The 20605-nt window shown below is 65.1% G+C and overlaps 1 protein-coding gene across 1 annotated transcript in view; it reads left to right on the top strand.

The window, feature by feature from the left end:
* The first annotated feature begins 225 nt into the window (after positions 1-225).
* The window catches only part of COL7A1 (collagen type VII alpha 1 chain), a 34244-nt gene continuing 13864 nt past the window's right edge, over positions 226-20605 (top strand). Inside the window, 70 exon segments of the mRNA XM_086619266.1 lie at positions 226-307; positions 413-593; positions 693-852; positions 953-1046; positions 1125-1272; positions 1477-1657; positions 1755-1884; positions 1983-2105; positions 2724-2873; positions 3613-3732; positions 3846-3992; positions 4207-4323; positions 4401-4550; positions 4759-4887; positions 4973-5119; positions 5482-5625; positions 5707-5832; positions 5906-6052; positions 6133-6261; positions 6340-6486; positions 6666-7019; positions 7093-7229; positions 7308-7434; positions 7514-7657; positions 7738-7898; positions 8187-8213; positions 8680-8772; positions 9045-9116; positions 9553-9606; positions 11022-11077; positions 11186-11294; positions 11619-11645; positions 11775-11828; positions 11941-12003; positions 12132-12191; positions 12318-12353; positions 12490-12534; positions 12761-12796; positions 12917-12961; positions 13081-13116; positions 13323-13355; positions 14058-14129; positions 14231-14290; positions 14406-14441; positions 14636-14716; positions 14862-14897; positions 14969-15013; positions 15111-15182; positions 15347-15391; positions 15605-15646; positions 16324-16404; positions 16566-16601; positions 16702-16737; positions 16823-16903; positions 17091-17126; positions 17302-17373; positions 17575-17619; positions 17834-17869; positions 18042-18068; positions 18185-18289; positions 18437-18472; positions 18649-18684; positions 19021-19056; positions 19243-19374; positions 19539-19695; positions 19698-19747; positions 19840-19896; positions 20068-20116; positions 20285-20352; positions 20497-20541. Coding sequence (XP_086475392.1) covers positions 226-307; positions 413-593; positions 693-852; positions 953-1046; positions 1125-1272; positions 1477-1657; positions 1755-1884; positions 1983-2105; positions 2724-2873; positions 3613-3732; positions 3846-3992; positions 4207-4323; positions 4401-4550; positions 4759-4887; positions 4973-5119; positions 5482-5625; positions 5707-5832; positions 5906-6052; positions 6133-6261; positions 6340-6486; positions 6666-7019; positions 7093-7229; positions 7308-7434; positions 7514-7657; positions 7738-7898; positions 8187-8213; positions 8680-8772; positions 9045-9116; positions 9553-9606; positions 11022-11077; positions 11186-11294; positions 11619-11645; positions 11775-11828; positions 11941-12003; positions 12132-12191; positions 12318-12353; positions 12490-12534; positions 12761-12796; positions 12917-12961; positions 13081-13116; positions 13323-13355; positions 14058-14129; positions 14231-14290; positions 14406-14441; positions 14636-14716; positions 14862-14897; positions 14969-15013; positions 15111-15182; positions 15347-15391; positions 15605-15646; positions 16324-16404; positions 16566-16601; positions 16702-16737; positions 16823-16903; positions 17091-17126; positions 17302-17373; positions 17575-17619; positions 17834-17869; positions 18042-18068; positions 18185-18289; positions 18437-18472; positions 18649-18684; positions 19021-19056; positions 19243-19374; positions 19539-19695; positions 19698-19747; positions 19840-19896; positions 20068-20116; positions 20285-20352; positions 20497-20541 — 6231 coding nt within the window.

Raw genomic sequence — 20605 nt, 5'->3', positions numbered from 1 at the left:
CCTCCTCGCCCTGGCCCGAAGTGGGGGCTCTCCCCTTTGCCGTGGGGTGCCAGCAGTTGTGTCTGGGGCAGCACTGGCACCTTGCCCTCGCGAGGCTGCTGGGCACCCTGGCACGGCGTGATGCTGGGACCCCCATGGACCCTGCTGCTCTGTCACCACTGTCCCCAGAGGTGTGGGGCTGGTGTGGGGTGGTGATGGCAGCATCCTCTCCCGCAGGCTCCCACAATGAGCAGCTGGCTCCTGCTCCTCACCATTCTCCCTGCCCTCCTGGGGCCCCCAGCTGCTGCGGTGCAGAAGAGGAGCCAAGGTGGGTGCTGAGCACAGGGTGCCCATGGCGGGGGGAGCAGGAGGGGCCCAGCGCCACCATGCCGTGGTGCCGATCTGTGCCCTGAGCACTGTCACTGCCCCGCAGCGGTATGCGAGGACGTGCTGGAGGCTGACATTGCCTTCCTGGTGGACGGCTCATCCAGCATCGGCAGGAACAACTTCCGCGCTGTCCGCGCCTTCATGGACGACCTGGTGGGGCCCTTTGTGCAGGTGGTGGGTGAGAAGGCAGTGCGCTTTGCCGTGGCGCAGTACAGCGACGAGCCGCGGTGAGCCCTGGGCAGGGGGCACCACCGCCCTGGGGAGGGGGCACGTGAGGTGGTGAGGCAGTGGGGCTGGGAGGTGACGCGTCCCTCTGTGCCTCCCAGGGTGGAATTCCCCTTCTCCCAGCACACCGATGGCATGAGTGTGCGGAAGGCCATCCAGCAGCTGAGCTACAAGGGTGGCAACACACGGACTGGTGCTGGCTTCCGCTACATTGCTGACAACTTCTTCAGCCCCACACAGCTGCGGCCTGGGGTCCCCCAGGTACGTGCAGGGTGATGGCCCTGGTGATGCCCAGGGAGGGGGGATACGATGGGTCCATGGACCGCGGGCTGGATCTCATGGCTCTCACCTTGCACCACAGATCTGCATCCTCATCACGGATGGCAAGTCTCAGGATGATGCTGAGGGGCCAGCAGCGAAGCTGAAGAGCCAGGGTGTCAAGGTCTTTGCCGTGGGTGAGCGAGGCTTCGGCGACAGGGGCTCCTGCTGGGTTCAGGGTCCCTGCCGTAACGCGTCATCTGCATCCCTGCCAGGGGTCAAGAATGCTGACCACAAGGAGCTGATCCGCGTGGCCTCGACACCCACTGATGCCTTCTTCTTCTACGTCGGTGACTTCAAGCTACTGGGGACACTGGTGCCACTGATGACACGCAGGGTGTGCAAGAACGTTGGAGGCACCCTGCGCCTGCTTGGTATGGGCCCCCACCCTCCTCCCTGCGGGGTGTCAGTGCCAACGGTGTTGGGTGCCAGGCTGCGTTCGCACTGGGTGCACACTTAGCACCCATCCTCCCTAAAATGCCCTCTTGCCATCCCATCCCACTGGGCACGTGGCTGTGCCGCCCTGGCAAACTCTCCCTGCTGCCTCATGCACCCTGGAACTAACAGCTTCTGCTCCCCCACAGATGGGCCGAGCCACGCTGGCCCCTCCAACCTGGAGATCCTGGAGCAGGGCCTCGACCAGCTACGGATCCGCTGGACGGCGGCCAGCGGCCCTGTCACTGGCTACCGGGTGCAGCGTGTGCCACTGACAGGGCTGGGGCAGCCGATCGTGGCAGAGAGGCAGGAGGTGAGCGCTCCCACCTGCCTACTTGGGATCCCTGGGGGTCCCCGGTGGCCCGCATGTGGCCTGGGGACAGCGGGGAGGTGACACTGTCCCTGCCCAGATGAGCCTGGGGCCACGGGAGACAAGCGCGGTGCTGCGAGGACTGCGCGCGGGGACGGAGTACCTGGTCACCGTCACCGCCCAGTATGCCAACAGCATTGGCGAGTCCGTGTCTGGCCGAGCACGCACCCGTGAGTGTCCGTGTCCACGGGGATGTGGATGTGGGCAGGTGCTGGGTGCCTGTGGTGAACAGGGCTGAGGGCTCATCCCTGGCCCCGTGTGCCCCCAGAGAGCCGTGCTGGCTCCGTGCTGGATTTCCGTGTGGTGGAGACTGGACCGACCTTCCTGCGGCTGGCTTGGCGGCCCGGCCCCGAGCCCCCCAGGGGCTACGGTCTCAGCTATGCCATGCAAGGTGAGGGGACGGTCATTGCGAGGGAACGGTCCTGCCTGAACACCCTGCCTTTGCCAGAACTCATGGGCTAGGCTGGTCATGGCAGGAGCTTGCACGGGGGGGTGCATGCATGGGGTGGTGCATGCAGGGGGTGCACACCGCGGGTGTGTGCACGCCTGCCTTCACTGCAGCGACCGGCGCTTGTGCGTGGGCGGTGGGGCACGTGTGCGTGCAGACGGCGTGTGTGTTCCTGCATTCGGAGGCTTTGCTGCGCAGGGCTTGGGGCGTGCGCTTGGGTGTGTGCAATGGCCGGGGGGGGCCCAGCGCGTGCCCCTGCCTGGGGCTGGGAGCGCAGGTGGGCGCGTGCCCCTGCGGTCGCTGCTTGTGGGGGGCGGGCGGCAGACCCCCGTCCCAGCCAAGCGCCGGGATGGAGCCGCACACCTGGCGGCCCCTCCTTGGCCCTGGGCGCTCCTGTGGGTGCCCCTGCCCTGGCCACCGTCCCAGCCTCTCCCCACGCTCCCCACCCCTGGCACTGCCTGGCATCCCCAGGGCAGGGTGCCAGCCTGTAGACACCCCTTCCCTGCCAGGCATGTAGCATGCCTGCGTATCCGCTCTTACCCCTGTGCCTCCCTTTGCCAGGAGCAGCCCAGGGGGAGGAGAAGAGCCTGGGGGCCAGTGCTCAGTCGGCCACGCTCAGCAACCTGCGCCCCGACACCGAGTACGTGGTGACGCTCCGACCCCGCTACGCACAGCAGCCTGCCGTCCCCGCCACCCTCACCGCCCGGACACGTAAGCACCGTGCCCAGCCCTGGGCTCAGCCAGGGACAGGGATGAATTCCCAGCGGAGGGATACCCTTCCAGGCACCATACCTGGTGGGGACGGGGCTGCCTGCCCCATCGCTGCCTGGAAGGGCCAGGACCGGGATGTAAGCGAGCATGATTGTGAGGTGACGCTCTGAGCCCCAAAAGGGGCTCCCGGGGGGATGCAGCCCTGCGCGCTCCTGAGCTCCTTTGCAGCCTTCTGGGAGCGTTTCCGCCAGAGCTTTCCCCACGTGATGTAAAAATGTCGACCAAAAAAATGCAAGTTTGTTTTTTTTTTTCATAAATCCAAGCAGTGTGCTCTTTGAGAGGAAAGTGCGGTTTCCGCCAGGGAGGAAGGTGGTGGAAAGCATTGCTGGGCAGGAGCAGGGGTGAGGCCCCGGGGCAACACCTTTGCAAGCCTCAAATTTTGACAAACCAATTTTTTCAGCTGCCGCAGGCAGCCTTAACCCGCAGAAAGTATTTAAGGCATTAAGAGGAAGGCGCTTGGGCTCCGGTTTGCTGGAGCTGGGGGTGCTTTGAAGGAGCCGCCCGGGCACGGGCTGCACTCACTCACCTCGCAGCGTGGTTCAGCACCCGTCAGTAGTTCCTGGGGGTGAGGGGGCTTCCCCTTCACCCCAAAAGCAGGTGGATTTGCAAGCGAAGGTGCTTCCTGCCACCCCCTGCCCACTCTCATGTGGGGGATGCAATGGGCACCTCTTGCCTGCAGGGCGCCCGGTGAGCGTTCAGCACCTGGCTGTCCACAACGTCTCGGCGCAGAGCATGCTGCTGGCCTGGCAGCCTGTCAGCGGTGCCACTGGCTACCGGCTCTCCTGGGCGACCCTGGCAGGTAGGTGCCCGACCCAGAGCTTGTACCCCTTCTGCTGGTGGCTCCAGGGAGGAGGGGGGAAGTGGCACCTGCTGCCCAGATCCGCCAAGGGACTGCTGCGCTGGCTCTTGCAGGGCAGGACAGGCACAGGGTGGACCTGGACGCTGGGCAGACGTCGCATGCGCTTGTGGGGCTGCAGCCCAACACTGACTATGTGGTGATGGTGGTGCCGCTCTTCGGGCAGCTGGAGGGGCCCACGGCCACCGTGCGGCAGAGGACAGGTAGGTGGTGGATATGGGTGATGTCACCTGCCACTGGCCTCTGGCTGTGCCCCAGGTGCCATTGCCCTAGGATGGTATGTAGCCAGCCCCCGTGGCCCCACACCACAGTGAAGCTCCCCACCCTGCCATGTGCAGGGGAGCAGGGACGTGCCGGAGTGGGTGGCCAGCAGCAGAGCGGCACAGAGCAGCCTGGCTCATGGGGTCTCTCTTGCAGAGGCAGGTGCAGAGCAGATGCTGCGAACCAACATCCTGGGCCCCACATCCATCCAGGTGCTCTGGACCAGTGCCCGTGATGCCCGTGGCTACCGTCTGGAGTGGAAGAGAGCCACAGGTGGGCTCAGGGCACCCAGTCCCCTCCACAGACCCTCGCTGTGCTGCCAGCCGGTGGTGACTCTCTCTTTCCAGCAGGACCGGAGCCCTCCAGGACGGTGTCGCTCCCCAGCAGCGCCAACACCTACCAGCTGACGGGGCTGCAGCCGGGCACCGAGTACCGCATCACCCTCTACACGATCTACGATGGTGGGGAGGTGGCCACCCCTGTCACCACCTTCCAGACAGGTGAGCAGCCGCCACAGGTCCCTTGGGTTGTCGCCCACCCTCCCAGGCTATTGAGACGGAGGGATGTTGGTCCCACGTGGCATTGCTCAGCCTGGGGACCCCCTCAGGCACGACACTCCGAGCTCTCCCGTCACAGCCTGGGTGAGGATGGGGGCTGTGCCATCCAGGTTGTGCGGCTCCGGCCGTGCCTCACTGCGTCCCCTCACAGGTGTGGAGGCACCTGTGGGCGCCATTTCGGACCTACGGCTCATCGAGGAGGCGGGCAGGCAGGTGCGGCTGGGCTGGACTGGCGTCCCTGGTGCCACCGAGTACAAAGTTGTGGTGCGCAACAGCCAGGGTGAGTGCAGGCAGGGGTGCTGGTGGCACCCAGGGGGTGCCAGCCTGCCAGTGCTGAGGGTCTGCGGCTGCCCTGCTCCCGGCAGATGGCACAGAGAGGACAAGGCGTATCCCAGGCAGCCAGACAGGGCTGGAGCTGGGTGACCTCCGGGAGGGCATCACCTACCTGGTGCGTGTCTCGGCGCTGGCAGGCAGCCAGGAGGGCAGTGCCGCCACACTCACCGTCCGCCTCAGTAAGTTTGTGCCAGGGTTTGGCATCTGGAGTCCTGGCACTGTGTTTTCCTTCCCCCGGCACGTGTTGGTTCTCTGTGCCCCCAAAAGCCCTCAGGGCACTGGGGTGGCCACGGGGCCCCTCTGGGCACCCCGAGGTGACACCGCGGTGCTGTGGGGCGGTGCAGAGTACTCAGTGGTGGGCAGCATCTCAGAACTGCGGGTGATGGAGGCTGGTCCCAGCCAGCTGCAGGTCACCTGGAGAGGATTGCCGGGTGCCGGGGGCTACCTGCTGACATGGCGAGGCAGCGATGGTGAGTGTGGGGACTGCAGGATGCCGCGGCGGCGGTGCCGGAGCCCTTCCCAGATCAACCGTCTCTCCTAGGTCTGGAGCAATCCCGCTTCCTCCCTGCCAGCCCCACTGCCTTCACTATTGAGGGTCTGCGTGCTGGCATCGTCTACACCATCAGTGTTTCGGCCGTTGTGGATGGCCGTGAGGGCAGCCCTGTCACCGCCACGGGGCGGATAGGTGAGGCGTCTGCTCGCCCCCTGGTGCCGGCCAGTGCCACTTGCCCCAGCCCAGGTGACAGTGGCCCTCTTGGTGTCGCAGCACCTGAGCAGGTGGGAACGGTGTCCCGGCTGGAGGTGCAGGCGTCCAGGAGCAATATTGCCCGCGTCACCTGGGTCGGCGTGCCAGGAGCCACCGCCTACCGCGTGGTGTGGAGCCGCAGGGATGGTACTGTGGGACGGGGATGGGAATGAGCTGCGAGGGCAGTGGGGCAGGGGGCTGACACCGCCGTCCTTGGCAGGGGGCTTGGAGAGCAGCCGTCGGGTTCCCGGCCACATCAGCTCCTTTGACATCCCTGACCTGGAGGGTGGCGTCTCCTATACCGTGAAGGTGACAGCACTCATCGGCAACCGGGAGGGCAACCCCGTCTCCATCGTCGTCACCACCCGTGAGTGCTGGGGCAGGGGCCAGCCCCCCGGAGTGGCACTGGACACCCCTGCCCCTAACACCTGCCTCTCTGCCCCGCAGCAGAGGCAGCCCCAGTGCCCCCCGTCACCAGCTTCCAGGTCACGGAGGCCGCGGAGCAGCGCCTGCTCCTGGCCTGGGTGCCAGCAGCTGGCAGCACTGGGTACCGCCTGGTCTGGCGCCTGGCTGAGGGTGAGTGTGGCCGGCTGGCACCCCTGCATCCCTGCCGGCCCTCGTGCTGCACCCCCTCACCTCTCTCTCCCCGGGCAGGGGGACCCCAGCGTAGCCAGCAGCTCCCGGCCACCGCCAGCTCCTATGACCTGGGCGGGCTGGAGCCGGGACGGCGCTACCATATCAGCATCACCAGCCTGGCTGGTGGCCAGGAGAGTGAGCCGGCCACTGTCACCGCCATCACCGGTAAGGGTCTGCGCGGGGCCAAGGGGGCATCAGACCCCCTGCGCATGGCTGGAGCCCAGCAGGGCACCCGGGGACTGGGCTGTCCCAGCCTTGGGCTGGGGAGGGTGATGGGTGGGGGGCTGGGAGGGGGGTGGGGGCTGCCCTGTGGGGCCGGGACACCCTTTCCTCCTCCTTGGCAGCTGCCCCAGCCCACGTCACCAGCCTGCGGGTGACGGAGGTGCGGAGAGACTCGGTGACGCTCACCTGGACCCCCGTCCCTGGTGCCTCCAGCTATGTCCTCTCCTGGAGCCCCCCTGCAGGTGAGATGGGCAGGTGGCCTCGGGGCGAGGGGCAGCGTCCCCACGGGGGCTCGCCATCCCCCCCTGACTCTGTCCCCTGGGCGGCAGCTGGGGGTGAGACGGGGCGGACGCTGCCCGGTGCTGCCAGCTCCCAGCAGGTCTCCGGGCTGCGCCTGGGCCAGCGCTACACCTTCACCCTCCGCCCACTCGTGGGGAGCACGCCGGGCCCTGAGACCTCTGTCAGCGAGCGCACGGGTACAGTGGGGTCACCACATGGGCTGGGCTCATCTCCACTCCAGTGGCAGCTTCACCCCTTCCCTGCCCGCAGTCTGCCAGGATGCCCGCGGTGATGTTGTCTTCCTGGTGCACGGCACCCGTGACAGCTCCTCCGGTGCTGATGCCGTCCGCACCCTCCTCTCCAACACCGTGTCTGCCCTGGGGCGCCTGGGCCCCGAGGGCACCCAGGTAGGGGCTGCTGTGGCAGTGGGGGGTCCAAGGGCGCAGGTGGGCAGCGGTGCCCACCGCTCTCCCACACCTTTGCAGGTGGCCCTGGCCACGTACAGCTACCGCAGCCTGCCCTGGCTGCTCCTCAACCGCTCCAGTGACCTGCCCACTGTGCTGGAGCAGATCCGCACCATACGCTACGAGGAGCCCAGTGGCAACGCCATCGGTGAGGGGCTGCACCGGGAGCCGAGGCAGCAGCTGGTGGGACTCTGCCGACCACCTCCCTCCTCCTTCTCCCTCCCCAGGGGCAGCCATTACCTTCGCCAGTACCTACTTGCTGAGCCCCGGTGCAGGGCGCCGGCACGGTGTGCCAGCGGTGCTGGTGGTGCTGGCCGATGGCCCCTCCGGAGATGATGCCATTGCTGCGGCCAGGGATGTCAAGGCTGGGGGTGAGGATGGATGGGGTCTCCATGGGGTGTGTGGGGAGGAGGCCACATCCTGCAGGGTGCTGAGTATGCTCCTGTCTCAGGGGTCCGGGTGCTGGCAGTGGGCTTGGAGGGGGCAGACCGGGAGCAGCTCCGGCGCATAGTCACCAGTGAGGACCCACGGTACATCTACCACGGTGGTGGCACCCCGGCAGAGCTGGAGGGAGAGCTCACTGATGACCTCTGCACCATCATCTCCACCAGGGTAAGGAGATGGGTGCCCTAGGCACTGGGAAGTGGCAGCAGCTCTGCGGGGGGCTGGGGGCTTCTCCTACCCCTGGATTCACATGGGTTCCCATTGTCTTGCCAGCCAGAGCCAGAGCCGAGGCCGAAGCCCTGCACCGTGCAGTGCCCCAGGGTGAGCATCCCCGTGCCACGCCGCGCCATGCTGCTGGGGCTCAGGGACCCCCCCCAGCTTGCCAATGGCAGCAGTATATTGGGGAGCTGAGCATGGGGGTACAGCCCCTAACCTGTTCCCTCTGTCCCTTTGCAGGGTGAGAAAGGGGACCGTGGTGAGGCGGTGAGTGTTTTGGTGTGTCCCCCTCCAACTGATGGTGGGGGGTGGGGGGGGCAGTGAGTGTTTTGGTGTGTCCCCCTCCAACTGATGGTGGGGGGTGGGGGGGGCAGTGAGTGTTTTGGTGTGTCCCTCTCCAACTGATGGTGTGGGGGGGGGGGGTGGGCTGCATCCCCCCAAGCCTTGCTGATGCCAGCCCTCAGGGGATGCTCACCACTGGCTTTGTCTCTGCAGGGACCACAAGGACGCGCGGGGCAGCCAGGCCCCCCTGGCGAGCCGGTAATGCCTAACAGGGAGGGAGATGGGGGGCAGCTCCCTGGCAGGGGGCAGTGAAATCATCTCCTTGTCCTCTTGTCCTGCCGGCAGCTGGATGCAGGGCAGGGACCTGTCCAGCCCTTGCTGCAGAGGTGGACAGGGAACATCCCGTGGCCACCACTCGCCACCCAGCCTGTCCTCTATGCTGTCTCCCCAGGGCCGCCACGGGCTGCCTGGCCCTCCGGGACCCCCAGGGCCACAGGGCCTGCCGGGAGAGAGCGTCGAGCGGCCAGGCAAGAAGGGGGACAGGGTAAGTACCACCAGTCCTCTCACCCACGCACCCCAGGGTCCCTCTCTCCTCCTCCTCATCCAGGCCAAAGGGAGGATCCCCTTGGGGACCCTCAGTCCAGCCCCACGCTGCTCCCTTGCACCCCAGCTCAGCACGTGGCAGGAAAGGCACCCAGCTCTGCCATGGGGCTGTCCAGGGCTCCCAGCGCCAGGACCAGCACTGCCCAGGACACTGCAGGGTCCAGCAGTGCTGGGGTGTCCTGGACACTGACATGATGCTCCTCTCTCCTGCAGGGATTTCCTGGAACTGATGGGACACCAGGAAGCCCCGGCCGCCCTGGGAACCCCGGATCACCCGGCCAGCCGGTGAGTGAAGGTGTCCCCTGGGTTTGCTACTGCATGGTGGCTCTTGCCATTGCACTGCCTTGCCCTGCCTACTCCGTGAGCCAGCCTCTGCCTACCCTTCCCTTGTGCTGGTGGGGGTCTCTATGTCTGACAGGGTCACTGCTGTCCCCAGTGAGGGTCTCAGGCCAGGCGTACTGGGCAGGGACTGTCCGTTCCTGCCTTGGCTTGAGATCCCATCCCATCCCATCCCATCCCATCCCATCCCATCCCATCCCATCCCATCCCATCCCATCCCATCCCCACTCTCCTGGCAGGCAGGGACACACATTAATCTCCTGAGCTGTTGTTTTCCAGGGCATTCCCGGCCTCCGAGGGGATCCTGTGAGTATGACCCCCTCCCTCCCCAGACCCGCTCCCCCCTCCCGCTCTCCCCCCCTCACTCTTCTTTCGTTCTCAGGGCCCGCGGGGACAGATGGGGCTTTCTGGCCCAAAGGGGGAGAAAGGCGAGCCGGTAGGTGATGGGCACGGGGCTGCCCCAGGGGGTTTCCTGGGGAGCACTGGGGACCCCAGTGGGAACATCGCAGTGGATGATGGTAGAGCAGTGGATGTGGTCTGTCTTGACTTTAGTAAAGCATTTGACACATTCTCCCACGGCATCCTCACAGCTAAACTGAGGAAGTGTGGTCTGGATGATCGGATAGTGAGGTGGATTGTGAACTGGCTGAAGGATAGAAGCCAGAGAGTAGTGGTCAATGGGACAGAGTCCAGTTGGAGGCCTGTATACAGGGGAGTCCCTCAAGGGTTGGTACTGGGACCTGTATTGTTTAACATATTCATCGAGGACTTGGATGAGGGTATAGAGTGCACGGTCAGCAAGTTTGCCGATGACACTAAACTGGGAGGAGTGGCTGACACACCTGAGGGCTGTGCTGCCATTCAGAGAGACCTGGACAGGCTGGAGAGTTGGGCAGGGAGAAATTTAATGAAATACAACAAGGGCAAGTGTAGAGTCTTGCATTTGGGTAAGAACAACCCCATGTACCAGTACAAGTTGGGGACTGAACTGTTGGGGAGCAGCACAGAGGAAAGGGATCTGGGAGTCCTGGTGAACAGCAGGATGACCATGAGCCAGCAATGTGCCCTTGTGGCCAAGAAGGCCAATGGCATCCTGGGGTGTATTAGAAGGGGTGTGGTTAGTAGGTTGAGAAAGGTTCTCCTCCCCCTCTACTCTGCCCTGGTGAGGCCGCATCTGGAATATTGTGTCCAGTTCTGGGCCCCTCAGTTCAAGAAGGACAAGGAACTGCTTGAAAGAGTCCAGTGCAGGGCCACAAAGATGATTAAGGGTGTGGAGCATCTCCCTTATGAGGAAAGGCTGAGGGAGCTGTGTCTCTTTAGCTTGGAGAAGAGAAGACTGAGGGTGGACCTCATTAATGTTTATAAATATGTAAAGGGTGACTGTCATGAGGATGGAGCCAGGCTCTTCTCGCTGGTATCCAATGATAGGACAAGAGGAAATGGATATAAGCTGGAACGTAGGAGGTTCCGCTTAAACATGAGGAAGAACTTCTTCCCAGTAAGGGTAACAGAACACTGGAACAGGCTGCCCAGAGAGGCTGTGGAGTCTCCTTCTCTGGAGATGTTCCAAACCCGCCTGGACGCGTTCTTGTGTGATCTAATCTAGGTGGTCCTGCTCCGGCAGGGGGATTGGACTAATGATCCTTTGAGGTCCCTTCCAATCCCTAACATTCTGTGATTCTGTGATTGCAGCCCCTGGCACCTCCTGGCACTTGGTATCCAGGTGCCCCCAGGGTCTTCCTGTCTCCCTGCCAGGCCCCTGGTTTCACAGTGGCACTATGGACCACGTCCTGCAGTGGCACACAACAGGGCACACGGGGACACTGATTTTCTCTCCTCCTCCTCGTTCAGGGTGAGGCCAGGGTGATCACAGATGGAGGACCGGGGCTGCCGGGCCGCAAAGGGGAGCCAGGCACACCGGTACGTATAGGGTGGCAATGCCAGAGGATCTCCATCAACACTCCCGGCCCATGCCAAAGCCTCAGCTAATGGAGCATCTCTGTCCCCCAGGGCAGCCCAGGCCCCCCTGGGACCCCTGGGCCACAGGGGCCCTTTGGTGATCCAGGCCCCCCCGGTCCACTTGGACCCATGGGGCCACCAGGACCTCCAGGAGAGTTTGTGAAGGTATGTCCCTCGCGGTGCTGCACGGGAACAGCTAGGGGGACGTGTGGACAGACAGGCAGAGGGACAGGCAGCAGCTTGAAGCTGGTCCCTCGTGCGCTGCTCCTGGTCCCACTCATAGGCTGTGCCCCCCATCCAGCTGTACCCATGCACCACATACATGTGCATGAGCTGTTACTGGCACTGGGCAGTGTGGGGAGAGGCACATGGCATGCACGTGCTCTGATACTACTGACAATGGGCTCTGTCCAGCATGTTCCCCCTCCACTTCAGCAGGCATGTGGAGAGCCCAGACCTGCCCTTACCTGCTTTTTTTTGTCCTCACAGGGGGAGAAGGGTGACCGAGGGGAGAGGGTGAGTGGCTCTGCGTTTCCATGGCTCCTCTGCCCTGCTGGACAGAGGTCCCGTGGGTGCCCAAGGGGCACTGCGGGGCACCTGAGCCCACTGGGGCCATCATACAGGAGCTGACCCCTGTCTCTGCAGGGCCTCCCCGGACTTGTGGATGGGGCAGCGCCTCGAGGGGAGCCTGGCCCCCCGGTGAGTTCGGCCCCTAGGCCAACGGGGATGGCAGACGGGAGCAGGGCTGCGGTGGCCATGTGTCCCTGGGGCTGAGCTGCGTCCCCAGGGGCTGAGCTGTGCTCTCTTGCAGGGCCTGCCTGGGGACCCTGGACCTCGAGGACCTGCTGGGCCCCCTGGGCTGAAGGGAGAGAAGGTAAGAGGGCAGTGGGGATGCTCCACGCTGGGGCTGGACCCTGCTGCGCTCTCCAGCAGGGATGCCCGTCCCCATCTCATGGGTGTCCCCATCTCACGGGCATGGCTGTTGCCTTTCCTAATGCCCAGGGCGACAGCAAAGAAGGTTTCCCAGGGCCACCTGGCCGCCCCGGGGACCCAGGAGACCGGGTGAGTTTCCCGAGACAGTAATGTGGGCAGGAGTCCAGCTGAGCCCCAAGGGCACCCTGGAGGGCTTGGACTCTGGCCAGCCTGGGTGTTTGCTGGAGGTGACATCTTCTTCGTCCTCCTATGCAGGGCCCTCGGGGTCCACCAGGAGAGCAGGGCAGAAAGGTGAGTGGTGCGGGGACCAAAGGGGTGCTGTCACCTTGCCTTCGGTGGGGAGAAAAGGGATCTGGGTGCCACACCAGGACCCGTGCCATCCTCTGTGGGTTCTGCTGCCCCTGACTCCATCTTCCTCCTGCACCAGGGAGACCGTGGGGCGCCAGGCGAGCTGGGAGAGACGGGCGAGAAGGTGAGATGGCTCCAGAGCAGGACTGTGCAGTTCGGCAGTGTTAGCGGGTCCTGGTGTCCCTGTGGCCCTGGGGTCTCTGTGCCTGGGGGTCACGGTCAGAGCCCAGTGATCTCAGATGGGATTCAAGACTGGGTCCTGAAGGACTCTGGGGCAGTGAGTGAGGCAGGGGTGGTGTGGCGTGGAGAGAGGAAGGCTCCCTGAAACCCTCCTCTACTTCACTCCACAGGGGGACCGTGGCGCACAGGGCCCTGAGGGCGAGAAGGTAGGTGGCTTGGGGTGGCCGCAGCCACGCTGGGATGATGCCTACCCTGCTCTGGAGCAGCTGCTTGGGCATGGGGTGGGGGGATGCCCCTGACACCTTCCTCTTCCTCCCCTCCCGCAGGGTGAGGCGGGAGCCCCAGGGCGCCCGGGGCTGTCGGGCAGAGAGGTGAGTCGGGGCAGCAGCCGTGGTGCTGTGGAGCCAGCACCCCAGGATCAGGGGGCTGCCGTGCCCCAGGTGCTTTCCCCCAGGCACTGCCCCCCCTGAGGTCTCCTCTCTCACTGCAGGGAGCTCCGGGACCAGCTGGTCCCCGGGGGGAAAAGGTGAGGGCAAAGTGGGGTCCTGGCGGGGTGGTGAGGGCTGCCAGGGAAGGGGCTGGCAATGACACCCGTCTCTCTGCAGGGTGATCCGGGAGCACCCGGCAAGCCGGTAGGTAATACTGCCTGGTGGGTCCACCTCTGCCTACCCCAGCCCCGGGACGGGGAGCCGTGGGCAGCACCCAGCATGGCCCCCTCTGCTTCTCCCCCAGGCTCCCAGCGTGGCCGGTGTTGGAGGAGAGAAGGTAACCCTGCCCCGGCCATGCCCCCCGGCCCTGCGCCGGCACCCCCCGGGCATGGCCGTGCGCTGGGGAGGGGGATTGCACAGGGCATTGACCCGAGGGGATGTTTGTGCTGGCCCCCAGGCCTGGCTGGCCCCAGCTGCAGTGGGGGGAAGGGTGGTGGTCTCGGGAGGCTGCATTCAGCTCTGGGGCCTCCAGTGTATGAAGGACACGGAGCTGTTGGAACGAGTCCAGAGAAGGGCCACAAAGATGATCCGAGGGCTGGAGCACCTCTCCTATGAAGACAGACTGAGAGAGTTGGGGTTGTTCAGCCTGGAGAAGAGAAGGCTCCAAGAAGACCTTCCAGCAGCCTTCTGGTGCCTAAAGGGGCTACAAGAAAGCTGGAGAGGGGCTTTTTACAAGGACGTGTAGTGATAGGACAAGGGGCAATGGCTTTAAACTGAAAGAGGGGAGATTTCCATTAGATATAAGGAAGACATTTTGTATACTGAGGATAGTCAAGCACTGGCACAGGTTGCCCAGAGAAGTTGTGGATGCCCCATCCCTGGAAGCGTTCAAGGCCAGGCTGGATGAGGCTTTGAGCAACCTGGTCTAGTGGAAGGTGTCCCTGCTCATGGCAGGGGGTTGGAACTAGATGATCTGTAAGGTCCTTTCCAACCCAAACCATTCTATGGTTCTATGATGGTGCCATTTCATCTGCCCCAGGGTGACAGAGGCTTCCCAGGACCAGAAGGACCTCCTGGCCCCAAGGGCGACACAGGAGATAAAGGCGCCCGTGTGAGTACTGCCTGGAGATGGGGGGCACAGGGGACATGGCGCAGCCCCCCAGGCTCACAGTGCCCGTGCTGGTGCTTCAAGCTGCATCCCTTCATGTCTAGGGTACCCCTGGCCTCAGCATCCCGGGGCCGGCTGGCCCCAAAGGCGAGCAGGGCGATCGGGTAAGTCCGGGTGCACCCCAGGGACTGGGGCTGGCTGGGCTCTGTCCCAGTCCCTCTCCCAGCATGGGGCCACCTCTGTCCCTGGTGACAAGTACTCTCCATCCCCAACAACCAGGGAATCGTTGGCCTCACTGGCAGGAGCGGCCCGAAGGTAATGTCACCACAGGAGACATGGCCCCTCTGTCCATCTGTCTGTCCGTCCTTCCATCTGGGCTCTGGAGGGGCTGTCCCTGCAGGCTGTGCTGCGATGCCACTCCAGGGAGTGCAGAGTGCCGTGCTGAGCCCCAGCAGCCCCCGCGCTCCCCCACACTGCCCTGACCTGCTGCCCCTTCCCCCCTTGTCTAGGGCGACCCAGGGGAGCCGGGGGAGAAGGGCGAGCCGGGCCGAGCAGGCACCCCAGGGCAGACTGGTCTGCGCGGCAAGGAGGTAGCGTGGGGCCAGGCGGGTGGTGGGACTGGGGGCTGTGGGGCATCGTGGCCCTGAGGAGGTTGGGGGGCTGGTGGAGGGCAAGGGGACGCTGGTGACTTGTGCTTTTCTCCCCCTGGCTGGTGCCTGCTGACCTGTGCCACAGGGAGAGCGTGGAGAGAAGGGTGACGAAGGCACTCCGGTAAGCAAGGACCCCCTGGGACCACTGCCCCCCTTCCCACTGCCCCCTACTCACCCCCTCTTTCCTCACAGGGTGAAGCGGGTCTGCCTGGCAAACCCGGAGACAGGGGCCCTCGGGTGAGTGCGGGGCTGGTGGGCACCTCAGGGTGGGTGAGATGCCCTGTGGCCTTGGGGCAGCTCTGCTAATGTGCCCCCTGCCTCTGGCCCCACCCAGGGTCTCCCTGGCTACCGTGGCCCCCCTGGGGAGAAGGGTGACTCGGGAGACCCAGGTCCCGAAGGCAGGAACGTGAGTACCACCTCATGTGCCCACTGCCCCATGGGCACCCACCACCCCATGCACCCCATTACCCTGGCCCCAGCCTTACCCCAAGGTTCCCTCCACCTCATGGGCACCCACCAGCCCATGAGCCCCCATCCCCTGCTCCCCTCACTCTGTCCCTCTCTCCACAGGGCAGCCCTGGAGCACCAGGGAGCAAGGGTGACCGTGGGGAGCCGGTGAGTGACACGGGGCCATGTGCCTGGCCCCCGCCCTGGAGCCAGCCCTGCCCTCCCCGGGGCCACGCCACCTCCCCTTAACCCACTTCCCTCACCCTTCTTTCAGGGGCCTCCCGGACCCCAGGACGAACTGTAAGCTCTGCCCCCACCACACCCAACTCGTGGGCTGGTGCCCAGCCCCTTGTGCTCTGACAGCCCCTCTCTGCCCCACAGGTCGACGTGGGGCTCGGAGGAGTGGGGGAGAAGGGGGAGAAGGTAACAAGTGGGTCCCCTGGGATGGTGACGGTGGGGTGCCCTGGGCTGTTCCCCACTGGGCTCTGCCCACGCACTGGGATCCTGCTGCTCTGAGCCCTCCCTGCCCAAAACAGCCCCTGCCATGTGGAGCCGATGCGCACCATAGCTGAGAGCCATGTGGGATTGGGGGATGCATGGGATGTGGGGGTGCATGGGCTGATGCTCCTGCCCTGTGCTTGGAGGAAGGTGCCAGGGTAGGAGGTCTCTGTAGGGCTGAGGTCCTCGAAGGAGCCAGGCTGCTCCTGGCTCCTGCAGGGACCCCACAGCAGCACCCCACGCTCTGAGTGTTCTGCTTTTACGAGCCGGCTCAGGCTTGGGGCAGTTTTGGCCACGGGCTGTGCTCTGTGCTGGGTGGCATCGCAGTCCTGGCCGCAGCTCAACTGGCTCCTGACTCAGCAGCGCTGGTCGTTGCGTTTCTTCCGTGACCACTACCTGACCAGCCAGGAGCTGTGCTGGGCCCACCAACCTCTTCTTTTTCCAGCCCGTGCCTCTATTTTGAGACCTTTTGCTATTTTCTCACCCTCAAACCACGCAGCATAAGCAGAGGTGCTCAGCACGGGCTCCGGCACGAGCTCGGCACAGGCATTTGTGCTGGTGGCAGGACGGTACCCTCTAACCACGGTGCCCTTCCCTGGTAGGGGGACCCTGGGGACCCTGGCGAGGATGGCATGAAGGGCACCCGGGGAGATGTCGGCTCGCCCGGTCTGCCCGGAGAGAGGGTAGGTGCTGGGTCCCTGGTGCGGGAGGCAGCGGGACAGCAAGATGGACGATGTCCTGTAGGAGAGCCGGGGATTCCAGTGTGCAGGGGGCAGTGGGCAAGCACCCAGGGCCCCTTGCTTTCCCCCCATGCCCTAGTGCTGAGCGTGTCTCTCTCTTTCAGGGCGTGGAGGGCCCCCGCGGCCCCCCCGGTACACGGGTGAGTCCCCCTTTCCCCACAGGGGGCTGAGCAGGGAATCTGTGCCCCACTTGGCTCCCACTCGGGGGGAACAACGCTCACTCCTCTTCCCACCCCGCAGGGTGACCCCGGGGACCGAGGCCTGCCAGGAGAGAAGGTTAGGGGGCTGGAGGCTGGGAGCTGCCCCATGACACCCCAGTCCTGCCCCACGGCTCCAGCCCTCCTGCCCTGCTCTCTTACAGGGGGACCGTGGCCCACCAGGGCTGGATGGCCGCAATGGGCTGGAAGGCAAACCTGGGCCCCCGGGCCCCGCTGGGCTGCGGGTGAGCATGGCCCAGGGTGGGGGGCACAGTTGCCCCTGGGCATCATGGGTGGGGGCTGCGGGGTGGAGGGGCGATGGGATGAGAGGAGCCGCCCTCCTGGACACCCTCTGCTCCAGGCTGGGGATGCTCATCCGGGGCTGGTGACAGGGCGGAAGTGTCCCTGCCCTCATCTCCTCCTTGTCTGCAGGGGGACCCAGGGAAGCAGGGGGACCCTGGCCGGGATGTAAGTACCTCCGGGGAGGGCAGGTTTGGGTTGTGCTCCTGCTGAGGCCATTGCACTTGCAAGGGCCTGTCGCCAGCAGGGTGCCACCATCCTGATCACGCTCCCTCCTCCCAGAGCTGGCTGGGGCAGGCGGGTGCCCTGCTGCCTTGTGCTCCCTCCCATCCTTTCCCTGCAGGGGCTGCCTGGGCTGCGTGGGGAGCAGGGACCTCCTGGCCCTGTGGGCCCTCTGGGACCACCTGGCGTCCCCGTAAGTACAAGCCGTCCTGGGGACCCATCCTGCCCCATGCCCTCTACGGTCGGTCCCCCCCAGCTCCATCTGCTGGGGCTCGCCCCATGCCCAGCCCCCACTTTCCTGCATCCTGGGGCTGCGGTGGGGCCTGGGGACTGCCAGGTGCCGGTGGTGGGGGAGCACCAGGGGGCTTCTCTCACTGCCTCTGCTTCCTGCCAGGGCAAACCTGGTGATGATGGCAAACCTGGCCTCAGCGGCAAGAACGTAAGTAGGGGAAGGAGGGCTTGGCTTTGGGGTGAGCCCAGGGGTCCCGAGGGCTGGTGATCCCAGTCCAACATAAAAGCGAGGGGGACATGTGGCAAAGGGCCTCTATGCTCGGAGCTGTGCCCCCCGTGCCTGTCCCCGTCCTGTGGGGTGCCTGTGCCGGGGGCAGCTGGGATGGTCAAGCTGGGCTCTGACTGGCAGCCTGTGACCCCAGGGAGAAGATGGCATGCCAGGAGAGGATGGGAGGAAGGTAAGAAGCTGAGCCCCAGCTGGTCCCCACACAGTCCCTGCATGGTCCTTGCCTGATCCCTGCATGGTCCACACACACCTGGTGGCTTCTCCCTGCCCGGGTCCATGAGCATCATTTTGGGGCACGCGGATGGGGCAGCGTCCCTCTAACTCCTTTCCCTCCTCCTGGTTAGGGAGACAAAGGTGACACAGGACCCCTGGCAGAGAGGTGAGTACCTCCCTATGGAGTAGCGTGGTGATGGGGGTGGTGGGTACATGCCCCTGCTTGGGACAGACCTGGGCAGCCAGGTCCTGGGTGACGCTGCTCTCTTGGCAGGGCCGCAGTGGAGCCAAGGGCGAGCAGGGGGACAGAGGTGTGCCAGGGCCCCTTGGCCCCCCCGGCCTCCCCGGTGTCCCAGGGCAGGTTGGCCCCCCAGGCCAGGTGTGTAGACCTCGAGACCACAGTGCCACCCAGCACTGGACCCTGGAGTCTGGGCTGCCGTGGGACGGGCAGGACCCCTGCCTATGGCTCCCTCGGGGCACTGCCCCGTATCCGTGGGTCCCATTGTGTCCCCTCTGCGTCTTCTAGGGCTCACCGGGCCTCCGCGGGGTGGCTGGACCAAAGGTAGGTGTGCTTCTGCCCTCGAGCCCCCAGTGGAAAGGTCTAGGAGACCCTGTGCCAGAGGGCACAAGTCCTTGGTGGGACTCCCTGCCCTCAGGCTGGCAGGGCTGGACCCAGGCACTGGAGTCAGGGTCGGGCAGCCTAACTCTGCCCCCCTTGACACCTCTGCTGTGTTTCAGGGGGACCCAGGGGAGCCTGGACTGCGAGGGGAGCCGGTGAGTACCCAGCACTGAGCCTGACAAGCTGCGAGCACCCCAGGGTGGTGGTAACCACAGCCCCTGCGCAGGCAGTACCAGCAGTGTTAACTCTAAAGCCTACTGAGGGCAGCATCAGCACTGCTCACCTCACCTACCATACCTCTGTACGTCTTTTCATTCCCTCTTTCTCTGCAAATCTAGGGGCGACCTGGCAACCCTGGAGCACGTGGAGACCCTGGGACTGCAGTGGTGAGTGCCCCCTGAGCTGCTGGGCTGGGACATCAACCACAGGGGATGGAGCCATGGTGGGAGCAGGCCAACACCTGCTTTGATTTTAATGTCTTTTTATTGCAGAGCATCGAACGTAGCCTGGAAGCGCTTGGCATCAAGGTACGTCGTCCCAGGCTGTCGGACTGGGGGCTGTTCCTGTCATGTAGCAGCAGGGACTGCGGGAAGGGGGACGCAAGAGGTGACGGGAGACCCGAGTGACCTAGGATGCACTGGTGGGGCCATGGCCGTTGCCACCGCAGGTGGGGAGCATGGCCCCCTCACCGGAGGCTCTTTCCTCCCTCCCAGGTTTCATCACTGAAGGAGCTCACGGGCGCCTATGATGGGAGCTCGGACTCGTTTCTGCCGGTGTCCGAGCGGCTGCGGGGCCAGAAAGGCAGCCAGGGGGAGCCAGGAGAGAGGGGTCCTCCGGGCCGAGAGGTGAGCAAAGCTGGGCTTGATGCCATGCCCAAACATGCTGCCCCGCTCCGCCTACCCAGGCTGGCTGGGGGGGCCATGCATCCGGCACAGCTCTGGGGTGCTCGAGGCGGCTGACAGCCCCCAGTGCAGAGCTGGCTCTGGCAGCACAGCATTACGTTTTGCAGGGCTCCTTAGGCTTTCCTGGTGAGCGAGGACCCAAAGGTGACAAGGGGGACGCGGGTGCCCCTGGCCCTCAAGGCCCCACAGGCCGTGCCGTGGGCGAGCGGGGTCCTGAGGGGCCACCCGGGCAGCCAGGGGAGCCTGGCAAGCCGGGCATCCCGGGGTGCCAGGCCGCGCTGGAGAGCTGGGGGAGGCCGGACGACCTGGCGAGAAGGTGAGTGAGCAAGGGGGTGCGGGGCGAGGGCTGGGGACCTGATCCAGGGGCACGGGGACAGCCCTGTGACGGCCACCACGTTGCTTCTGCAGGGTGACCGGGGTGAGAAGGGTGACCGGGGAGAGCAGGTGAGCCGGGATGGGGACACGGTCCCCTCCGTCCCCCTGTGCTGTGCACCTCTCAGTGGGATGGTGGGGACTCTCCGGGGCAGGGAGATGCCCTGGGGGGCAGGAGGGCCAGGAGTGGCCATTCCAGGATGGCTCTGCTCCCCCATGCCCTGCTGTCCCTTTTGTGCTCAACCTATTGTTCTCCCCTTCCAGGGCAGGGACGGCTTGCCCGGCCCCCCAGGGCCCCCAGGGCCCAAGGTAGGTGATGCTGCTACTGGGGACAGTCCCTGAGGGGTGCCAGCCTGCACCTCTGGGGATGGATGGCCACGTCCAGTCCCCTGGCACAGGGGCTTGGCGAGGGCTGTGCCCCTGGGGGACTTTCCTGGAGTCCTCTGAATGCCGGCCCTGAGTGCACCCTGCCCGCAGGCAGACGTGGTGGAGGGCAGCCTGATGGGCTTGCCAGGCGAGCGCGGCCCTGCTGGATCCAAGGGAGCGAAGGTGCGTGGCTGGGCAGAAAGCAGTGGGGCAGCCAAGCCACCAAGCCGGGGACAACGTGATGGCTCGGCTGAGACTGAGGGCGATGCAGGGGTGGGCATCCCCAGGGGGACAGCAGGGCTGATGACATGTGTCTTCTCGATGCAGGGTGAGCCAGGAGCCGAAGGCGAGCGAGGACCCAAAGGAGATAAGGTCTGCAGTCGTAAGTCTCCCTCTGCCAATGGGGCAGCCGCATGGAGCAAAGCCCCGGGCAGGG

This window comes from Tauraco erythrolophus, chromosome 12 (assembly GCF_009769465.1).
Source record: "Tauraco erythrolophus isolate bTauEry1 chromosome 12, bTauEry1.pri, whole genome shotgun sequence".
NCBI classification, from domain to species: Eukaryota; Metazoa; Chordata; class Aves; order Musophagiformes; family Musophagidae; genus Tauraco; species Tauraco erythrolophus.
This window is presented reverse-complemented; position numbering and strand designations above follow the sequence as displayed.